We start from the raw sequence: 10,768 nt of genomic DNA, 5'->3' as shown, positions 1-10,768 counted from the left end.
GGGGAATGTACAGGAGTCGTGCCAGTGACCTGGGGAAGTGGGGACAAGGAGTAATGAAGTGGGAAAGGAGGATAGAGGTAGCCCGGACGAGCCCCAAAGTGTATCTACGAGTCCAAGCAAGTCCGAAGCGTCCGAGCGAGTCCGAGGCGAGTCCGAAGTGCGGGAAGACTTCGGAGTCACCGGACGGGGCTCGGATGCGAAGGGAGTGAACGGAAGGGAAGCGGAAAGGTAAGGGGACAAAAGGAAAGGAAAGGGAATGAAGGAAAGGGGAAAGGAACGAGGAGGAAGGGGGCGGGACAGGGGGAATAGGAGAAAATAGGAGTGTCCCCTTACAGTACCCTGTCAATTGACGTTGAACTTCAAACTAGTGCGCGCCGGCACCTGAGCGGACAACGTGAATGAGGAAGGAGTTCTTCGGCTTGGCTAGATGCGAAGCTTCACACTGTCTTGCTCAACCGACGAGGTAGAGCCTTCTTTCTTACTCAGCACCTCGCGCGCTGACCCCTCTCCGAGGATTAGTGATCAGTCGGCGCCTTTAGATTCACTCGGAGGGTCGTCTAAATGTTACCCCGCTGGAGTATTGAATCTGCGGTTCGAATTGGGTGGGAAACTATAAGGGTATGAAATGAACAATCAAAGCCTAACAGGCTTATCGGCAGAAATTGGAAAGAAGTTATGCGGTGGATAAAACGAGAAAGATGAGACGTATCCTGTCTTGATGTCGGGTGGTCGATCTTCGCAGTTAGACGCTGCAGAGTAGGATGGATGAGGATGTAGAATGTAGGAGGGACGTTGAAGGGGTAGCTCGTTCTTCTGTTAGGGCGACACTAGTCAAAGACTAACGTGGCTCCTACAAGAATACTAAAACCAAAAGAATAGATGAAGTAGCTTAGTTGACTTAGTTCTCACTATTACTAGCGGAAATCCCAAGAGAACGAGCTAGCGTTCTCGGGTATGTTATTGGTACTTAAATACTAAAATACATGCATAACCCTCGTGTACTACTACATGCCTACTGCAGCCGTCTTTCCATGGAACGCGCACCGATTCCATGAGGAGCTTGGTAATGTACTGCGGACATGTGTTAGACGTGAGGATCTTACTAAGGTATGGTAATGAGAATTAGTAATAGGCGCGTCTTTGCGCGTTTAGATAAGATATAGGAAAAGATAATTGTTCGGATCAGACCGGGCCATAACAACTTACTTGATGATGAAACTGTCGTTGTTCAACAGGACTGGTCCAACCCGCTTGTCCGACCACATATACACGTTTATCCGGAGGTTGCAGGACCTGTATCCGAGTTTTGGCAAGGAAAGAAATGGACTGATGAAATACCTTTGGACGAGCTTTCTCCCATGTGGGCGGACTGGAAGAATACACCATATCGTCATTATTATATCAAAGAGCTTGCCCAACTTGATGATGCGAGGTTCATTATTCCCATGAAGTGGATTACTGTTAAAGGCATTGTTCATGCCGAAGCATACATGGTTGAAAAGTGCAGTACGCAGGTCAGTGATTAACGCCGATATTATCAAAGACGAGAACTAATGGTGAAACATGTCGTAAAGCTGGGCTTATTTCAGATTGCTGATCCCGAGCCTATCCGTGTATGCGCCGACCACTTGAAGTTGAATGTTCTGGACCTTCAGGCTGTAGTGGGTGCTTGTATTGTGTTTTTCCCTGGCCGTGCGTTGCTCTTGAGTCGATTCTGGGGCCTATTCTGACTAAACCTCACTTTCAGAGGTTGTGTCCTTTCCATGGCTCGCTTCTCCAAAGAACCCATTGCGAGCGATTGCCAATGGTCGCCCTATGTTCCGTCTCCGTGTAATGGGCTGGAGCGATGATGTCTCGGGGAATGTCAGCAAACAGTATAACGCACACACCAATGTTTACATTCAGAATCTTGGGATTCCGCACCAGAAGCTTTCCCAGGAGTACAACGTTAGATTTGTTTCCACTTCACCGCATGCGTCCTCATCCGAACAATTTGCAGGAACGCCATCCGACTTGTGAGGCGCTTCAAAGTTCAACTCGTTTAGCTTCTGTTGACAGGCATTCTACAGTGCAGAAAATGCTTGGCACGACGTGTACGATTCCGAGCTTGAACAGGATATTCTGTTTCAACTCATTGACCACATCCTTCCGGCGGATAATCCCCAGCAATCAGAAGATTGCTCTCATATTGGTGTGAAAGGTAATCTTCTCTGTCGGCGTGATACAGTCGGTGGCTCGAGTGCTGTGAAGGAGAGTGATGAGGGGTATGAAGCACTTTTCCAGGTACGTAGTCATTCACCTACCTCTGTATTAAGAGCTGACAAAACTCATTAACTGTGTTCCTTTGAAGCCCGGTCATCCTCGCACGCCCGACGAAACCTCTCAGGGTATACGTGAACAACTCCGGGCAGCATGTCTTGGGAACAAGGACACCGTGCAGAATCTACAGACACAGACTGGTGTCAAGGATAAGCTTGCACAATGCTGGATAGACATCCTTCTTGGTAACGCACGAGAGCAACAAGAAATCCAGCTTAATAACCCGGAGACACGAGATTCACGATTGAACGACAGGCGTCTCAAAGGTGATGCGCGAAAAGCAGTGAAGCTGGAGATTACAACAGCTATCCAGGACTCACTATGGAATTGGCTGATAGGTCTTTCTCCGCCACTGAAAGACCAGTCCTATCCGCGTGATTTGGTCCCTGGGTTCCATTACAATGCATTGTTGGCGAGACGAGGTACGGACAGTGTGGTCAATCTTGTTCCAGCTGGCAATCTGAATCGGCATTTCAAAGGGCTCGATCCTCACCGCGATACAAGTGTAGAAATATTGCACACAATTTTACTTGGTAACAACAAGTACGTGTGGCACGAAACGAGTAGCACGTGGGATAATAAGAAGGACAACCTGTTCGCCGTCCGCTTGCAATCATCCAGCATTGACGGACTGAACATGCAAGCTCCTCCACGAGCACAATATCTTGTCAAGTACAAGAATTCCCTCATCGGTAAACATTTCAAATGCCTGCAGCAACTCGCCGTGTTCCATCTTTCAGATTTGTGTCCCGACCATCTTTTCAATCTTTGGAAGGCCAGCGGTGAATTAGGCGCATATTTGTGGTTCCCCGAAATCGCAAATATGGAGCAATATCTCATGTGTATCTATTAGCACCAGACTCTCAACAGGAAACTTATATATCCAACAGAGTGATCTCGAGATCCTGATAGGGAATCTACTCGACGCATGGGCCCTGTTTGATCCCAACCGGATCATCACTAAAGCCAAACTGCACGTCCTCACCCACCTCGTCGAAGATGTCCGCAGATTTGGTCCTGCAATTTTGTATTCGACTGAGGTCTTTGAGTGCTGGAACGCAGTGTTTCGAACATGCAGCGTGCTTTCCAATCATCTTGCGCCGAGCAAAGATATTGTGACAACACTTGGCCATATGGAACGCTTCAAACATCAAGTAAGCGGCGGGTGGTGGAAAGACAACAAAGGGGAGAACGTACGCGCTGGAAAGATGATCTGATCATTCCTTGGATCTTGTCCTGACCTTCAGCGCCGCCTGGGATGGGCAGATACTTCTGCCGTGTCACCTGGTGAGAGCAGATTCACTTCATGCCTTACCAATACTAATATTTAACAGGGACCGTCAAAATGGTCCCAATTTGTGATCAGATTCCCTTGACGCGAAACCAGATCCTTGCTTCCGTCGATCCTGGAGACTTAATCACCGCGGAGGACATTGGACAACAAGCCGGCACTTGGGTACGGTGCAGACACGCGATTTCACGGTCAATTGATATCTGCAAGGATGGATCCTGGGTGTTCTTCAACAATGCGGAGGTAAGAAAACTCCCGAGTATCGCCAAGAGAGACCTAGCTTATCTCCCCGCAGGAAGCTCATGTCGGGCAGATCCTATCCATCACCTGCTCTTCGGAGGCAACAAACGATGCAATGGTATTAATCAGCCATTTTAATATTGCTGATCAGCCCGACGGACGTCTTGATATGCCCATACTTCTTCGTTCGGGAAAAGTATATCTTGTGAGGCCGAAGGTAAGCTTATATGACATTCACTGCACAAATTGTAAGTGCTCACGCAATGAGCAGGCAATTCAATTCATTTTCAATGCCCAGCATGACTGCCAAAATGGGGGTTGCAAAATCACCAACAGCGACGAAGTCGTCGAGCAAGAACGTTTGAAGACCACTATACCACTGAAAACTATCAGGCATCTCGAGAAGAACAGATTTATTGTCAACATGCACGCACTCCATAACGCCCATTTACTTCGCGCTGTCCTTCCTCGGGCACTGACGGCACCCAAGCCGAGTCTGACGAACCGTTTGGAGAGCCATCGCGTGTTCGCCTCGAAGTTACGAGTGAGTGGTCCAGCGAGACGCGCTGGAGCCAAAGAAAAGGCCAGAGTGACCAGAGAGCAGAATAAACTAAAGAGAGCAGCACCAAGCACAGCAGCGGCACCTTCAACCGCAGTGAGCGCTGGCAATGTGGAGAATATCATGCAGGAGGATAATTTGGATATGGCAGTTGATAGTTGATAGACGAGGAATGTCGATGTGGTTATGTGTGCATTTCTGGCTCGGGACGACGTCAGAAGGCTGCTTTGAGAGCCTGGATACCTCGCGATGAACGTCCTGGGAGCTCAGAAAAAGCCCAACAAAGTGCTCAGGGTGGGATATCCAAGGACATCGATCAGATCTCTATGTATGCTTGTGTTTGATAGTCAAGGGACCTCATCGCCTGATGTCCTGCATTCCTCCTTACAAGTTGGCAGTGTACGGGTGCAGTCTTGTCGCAACTGGATCCGGATGATGGTAAATGGCATCCTGTCGCATTCTACTCTAAAAGTCTACAGGCTGCGGAGCGGAACTACGAAATACACGACAAGGAGATGCTTTCAATCATCTGGGCGCTCGAAGAATGGCGGCACTACCTTGAAGGTGCAGAGACTCCGTTCGAGATCTGGACGGACCACAAGAACCTGGAGTACTTCATCAAGGCCCAGAAGCTCAACCGCTGTCAAGCCCGCTGGTCGCTATACCTCTCCCGCTTCGACTTCACTCTCCAGCATCGTCCGGGTCGGACTATGGGTAAACCGGACGCTCTCTCGCGACACTCGGATCATTCGGATGGTAAGGATGACAACAAGGATGTAGTGATGCTCAAGCCTTCCTACTTTGCTGTCCGTGCCACGGGTGTCACTCTTGAAGGGGAGGAGAAGGATATCCTCACGGCTATCCGGACTGGAGTGCGAGATGCGAAGTTCGAAGACACAGTGGCAAAGGCGGCAGAGGAGCTGAAGAAGACCCAGGGCAGTCGCAAGACAGTCCGAAGTGCGGAATGGTCCCAATCGGACGGACTCCTCATGTTCCGGGGTAAGATCTACGTTCTGGACTCACCGGATTTGTGTCGGACTATTGTAGCTCAGCACCACGACACCAAGGTCACAGGACACGCCGGCAGATGGAAGACCCTAGAGCTCATTTCGCGCAGCTACTGGTGGCCCAACATGTCCCGGTACGTCGGATCCTACACCCGCCATTGCGACCTCTGTCTCCGGTGTCACACTCAGTGGGGTTTTCACTAAATGCTTTGGATGTAGTTGGATCAGTCAAGATAGATCAAACAGTCACCCAAGTTGTGCAGGCTGAGAGGTGTGTTATTGATAATAATGGCTTTGGAACTATACTACTGAGTAGTACAGATAGGGGAAATAGGAGTGGAAAGGGTTAGAAGGGTTGGAAGGAAGGAAAGAAGTGTAGGGTAAAACACTTCACAACACGTTAGTACGAACTACTCAACAAGTGAATAATACGTAGGTAAACACAAGCAAATAGTAGACTGACTGAGACAAGTAGCACTGAGACGGAGTAATGTTCCTGACTGAGTATACTAGCAATGCTCCAATAATACAAAACTGCGATACGACAATTCAACTGAAATATGAAGCTCTAGATCAGACGTTTCTGCTAGATCACTTCCGATATTATTACTAAACACCTATAGAATCGTTCTATAGTCTAATGCTTAGCCAGCAACGGTCTATACGAAATCAATATGACTGGGGAGCAATCACTAAAGTATAAAGACTTAGGTGTACACAAGACACGTAATCTTATTTCTCTAGCAGGGGTTTCACAGGTCGAAGCACTCAATTATCAACTAATCAAGTTTATTCTTTACTATGTAACCTACAGTAATACTCTACTTAATAAGAAGTAGGTACTGCAAAAGAAAAGGAGGGAAGAGGATGAGAAATGAGGGCAGGAGAAGAAAGATGGTAAAAAGTCTTTTTTTCTATCTACTACAATTTGGGGTTTATATAGACTACAGAGGAAAGGAGGCAGTGCAATGCCAAGCATTTCAAGGCTGTGCTGAATCTCTGAATGACTCATATTTCAGCAGGAGTAAGCCAATGATTTGTAATGGCCAAGCCAAAGCTTAGTAAGTTAAGGCTTGCTGCTTAGTAAGTACAATTTTCCACTACATCCTGGAAAGTTCTATAAACTTCTCAGACATTCTACTATGTTCTTGTATGTCTTTCAAGTTATTTGAGCTTTTTATGAACAAGATCTAATGTCACTTTGATAAGTATTTGCAAAATACTAGAAGGTTCCGTAAAGTGCTTCAACTTTCCGTACAGTTCTTGTCATTTCCGCAATCTTTACTTATCATGTAACATAGTGATTTAAGACTTGTTGACTTAATAGGATGTTGGGATATTAATTAGGGGTCCCAGAAGTAAATAGGGAAAGGTAGGAAATAATGTCTATGATCGTTATATGAGGTCTGTTTGACTTGACTCAATTTGCAAGTGTATGCCTTGGTTTTATAGTAGCGTATGAAATAGCTACAAAACTCTAATATCCATGTCACTTACTACAAATCCCAATTTGGAGTATGACACCGGACGAAGGCCCAAAGGCATCCGCCCATGGGTGAACTTCATCCGCTTCCCATTCCGGATGAACGCTGGGATCGCCTGAGTGTCGACTTCATCGTCGAGCTTCCGGAGTCCGATGGATTTGACGCTGTCATGAATGTGGTCGACTCCGTAAGCAAATGCGCCCACTTCATTCCGACTCACACCACAGTGTCTGCCCTCGGATCCGCAAACTTGTACCTGCAGAACGTCTGGAAGCTGCATGGACTCCCTCGGTCTGTTGTGTCCGACCGGGGTCCGCAGTTCGTTGCAGAGTTCACCCGGGAAGTCTACCGGATGCTCGGAATCAAGCTGGCTGCCTCCACTGCGTACCACCCTCAGTCCGACGGACAAATGGAACGGACTAACCAGGAACTCAAGTCCTATCTCCGGATCTTCATTGGAGAGCCCCAGGACGACTGGGCTCGCCTCCTACCTATGGCGGAGTTTGCGTACAACAACCGGGTCCATGCGTCCACTCAGCAGTCACCTTTCCTCCTAGATACTGGCCGACATCCTCGCCTTGGGTTCGAACCTCATCAGCCACCGTCTCGGATGGAGTCCGCAAACGAGTTTGTACACCGGATGAAGTCCGCAGTCGACGAAGCTCAGTCTGCATTGGTCAAGGCTCAGGATGACATGAAGCGCTACTACGATCAGTGTCGGACCCCTGCTCCGGAGTACCAACCGGGTGACAAGGTTTGGCTGGACTCGTCGGACATCAACCTTGCCCGACCCTCCCGGAAACTCGGACACGCACGACTCGGTCCTTACAAGGTCGTCCGGAAGGTTGGCAAGGCAGCGTACCGACTCCAGCTCCCTCTGGGCTTATCCCGCCTCCACCCTGTCTTCCCCGTGGTCAAACTCTTTCCCTTCGTCCCGGACCCCATTCCAGGTAGACGCCCCGTTGCTCCACCCCCTCCACAGCTTGTTGATGGAGAAGAAGAGCATGAGGTAGAAGAGGTCCGTAATAGCAGACGGTTTGGTCGGGTCCTGAAGTATCTGGTACGCTGGCAAGGCTATGGCATCGAGCATGACTTCTGGGAGCCGGCGAGCAACCTCCAGCATGCTGCCCAGAAGGTCAAGGACTTCCATGATCGTCATCCGGACGCAGTGCGCTCACTCCGGACGAGTCCGACGACTCCAGCACCGCTCCGGATGACTCCTACAGCACTGGACCAGTCTTGGGAGCGTTGGCGCAGTCGGAAGGCTCCGGGCTCTGTGCAGTCGTACTTCGACATCTTCTCGCAGCAGTCCGGAGTTTCTGTAAGGGCAACCTCAAGATGGCCAACAGCGCAGGCCTAGCAGAGGGAGAATCCAAAGAAATGAATAAGACTAACTACAATACATGAGAGAGCTGCTCACCTAGCAGAGGGAGAATCCAAAGAGAACAGGATGGGGATTCTCCATGCTAGGAAGCGAAGTATATACTGTAGTAGCGTGGGAGGAATGAAGGGTAACTGTACAGTACACCAGCCACAGGTACGAACAAATATCACAAGGTACGAGGGGGCATGTGATAATGAAGTGAAAGGGGAATGTACAGGAGTCGTGCCAGTGACCTGGGGAAGTGGGGACAAGGAGTAATGAAGTGGGAAAGGAGGATAGAGGTAGCCCGGACGAGCCCCAAAGTGTATCTACGAGTCCAAGCGAGTCCGAAGCGTCCGAGCGAGTCCGAGGCGAGTCCGAAGTGCGGGAAGACTTCGGAGTCACCGGACGCGGCTCGGATGCGAAAGGAGTGGGTGGAAAGGAAGTGGAAAGGAAAGGGAGCGAAAAGGAACGAAGGGGAATGAAGGGAATGTAGGTAAGAGTCCATGGAATGAAGGAAAGGAGAGAAAATAGGAGTGTCCCCTTACATCACCCCCCCTTCAAGGTTGCGGCGACCCAACACGAAGATTCCTGCCTGCCGCTGTCATACCGCAAAATTGGATTTTGCATGTATGTACATATATTTGCACTCCTTATCAATCTGAGTATGTGAATCACAGGACAATTTACTTATTGATTTTATCTACATTTTACCATACTTTATAACACATACCAAGCATCAGTGACACTGGATAGGATTAACGGTGACTCCTAGCCCCTGACTTTATCTTATCAACTCCCTTTCTTCATCCATCATCTTCAAACATTGATAATCACTGATTCCCTCATGGATAATTCTGGTGATTCCTGATTGGACGAGACATGGGAAACTGATGAATCCAAATTGGTATAGCATGGGAAAGAATCTATTATTAGACCTGACTCACTCTGACTCATTCTGAGTCATGAGAAGCCTCTAAAATACGGAAGGCGACTCACAAGGTGACTCACAATGTGGCTCACAATGTGACTCACAAGGTGATTCACAAGACAACTCACCAAGTGATTCACAAGGTAGCTCACAAAGTGACTCACAAGGCCACTTATGGAAGGTGATTCACAAAGTGATTCACAAGGCAGCTCACCAATTCACACAGCCCAAATATAACATGTTATGAGTCATATTGAGTCATTAGCTTAGTAATAGTTCCTTCTTCGGTCCGATGGAGTACAAACAAGACCAAATCTTGTAGTAGTATATAAACCCCGGGCTGAATCCCGAATAAAACAAGTTTTAACCAAGTTTAATAACAACAGCTGGAGAGCTCTAAGAGAAAGACTACTGCAGATTCTACAACAGAATCCACAGTCTAATACAATCATCTGACATCTAACTAAGCAAAAAGAGTTGCCTAGTTAGTATTTGTGTGAAGAGGTCAATTTCAGCAATACGAAGTTGCTTAGGAATTCCTCTAGTGTGACATCAAGACTGCTTTTGAGAAGCAAAGACTAGCTGTGCCTAGTATCAAGTTATCATAAAAGTCATTTCAAGAGACCTGAGAAATACACAACGAACTGATTATAGGTGAGTCCTAAAGAGAAAAGTACTAACTTTATTTTTTTAGGACACCAGATAAATTCAGCAAGAGACACCCCTAAGTTGAATTAGGCATTGAAGTACAGTATCAATCAGCTCTTTTCAATAGGAGTATTGCATATTGTATCTACGAACCACCAGGTATCTACTTGATCTATAGAAAGACCCAGAGAGCCTGGACACTAAACTGTTAAATCAGTAAGTGTGTACGACACCGCGCCACGAATTCACCAACCCCAAAACTGTAAGGGGACACTCCTATTTTCTCCTACTCCCCCTGTCCCGCCCCCTTCCTCCTCGTTCCTTTCCCCTTTCCTTCATTCCCTTTCCTTTCCTTTTGTCCCCTTACCTTTCCGCTTCCCTTCCGTTCACTCCCTTCGCATCCGAGCCCCGTCCGGTGACTCCGAAGTCTTCCCGCACTTCGGACTCGCCTCGGACTCGCTCGGACGCTTCGGACTCGCTTGGACTCGTAGATACACTTTGGGGCTCGTCCGGGCTACCTCTATCCTCCTTTCCCACTTCATTACTCCTTGTCCCCACTTCCCCAGGTCACTGGCACGACTCCTGTACATTCCCCTTTCACTTCATTATCACATGCCCCCTTGTACCTTGTGATATTCGTTCAGACCTGTGGCTGGTGTACTGTACAGTTATGTACCCTTCATTCCTCCCACGCTACTACAGTATATACTTCGCTTCCTAGCATGGAGAATCCTTATCCTGTTCTCTTTGGATTCTCCCTCTGCTAGGTGAGCAGCTCTCTCATGTATTGTAGTTAGTCTTATTCATCTCTTTGGATTCTCCCTCTGCTAGGCCTGCGCTGTCGGCCATCTCGAGGTTGCCCTTACAGCTGCGCCCTCCTAGCCCTGCGGTGTCCCGATTTCGGAGAGAGCAAGGTGAGAGGCGGG

General features: G+C 48.3%; 1 protein-coding gene across 1 annotated transcript; it reads left to right on the top strand.

Annotated features, from left to right (window-relative positions):
• Positions 1-1,358: 1,358 nt before the first annotated feature.
• PC9H_000564 (uncharacterized protein) lies at positions 1,359-4,571 on the top strand (the record flags this gene model as incomplete). The annotated part of the gene is given in 11 exon segments (XM_036770219.1): positions 1,359-1,514; positions 1,590-1,692; positions 1,748-2,015; positions 2,070-2,283; positions 2,351-3,159; positions 3,179-3,512; positions 3,567-3,606; positions 3,654-3,775; positions 3,821-3,853; positions 3,906-4,067; positions 4,122-4,571. The coding sequence occupies 11 exon segments, from the start codon at positions 1,359-1,361 to the stop codon at positions 4,569-4,571; spliced, it is 2,691 nt and encodes an 896-aa protein (XP_036636064.1).
• Positions 4,572-10,768: the final 6,197 nt, after the last annotated feature.

Source organism: Pleurotus ostreatus (genome assembly GCF_014466165.1).
Source record: "Pleurotus ostreatus strain PC9 chromosome Unknown scaffold_1, whole genome shotgun sequence".
Taxonomy (NCBI): domain Eukaryota; kingdom Fungi; phylum Basidiomycota; class Agaricomycetes; order Agaricales; family Pleurotaceae; genus Pleurotus; species Pleurotus ostreatus.
Note: the sequence above shows the minus strand (reverse complement) of the source record. Positions and strands in the feature narration are given on the sequence as shown.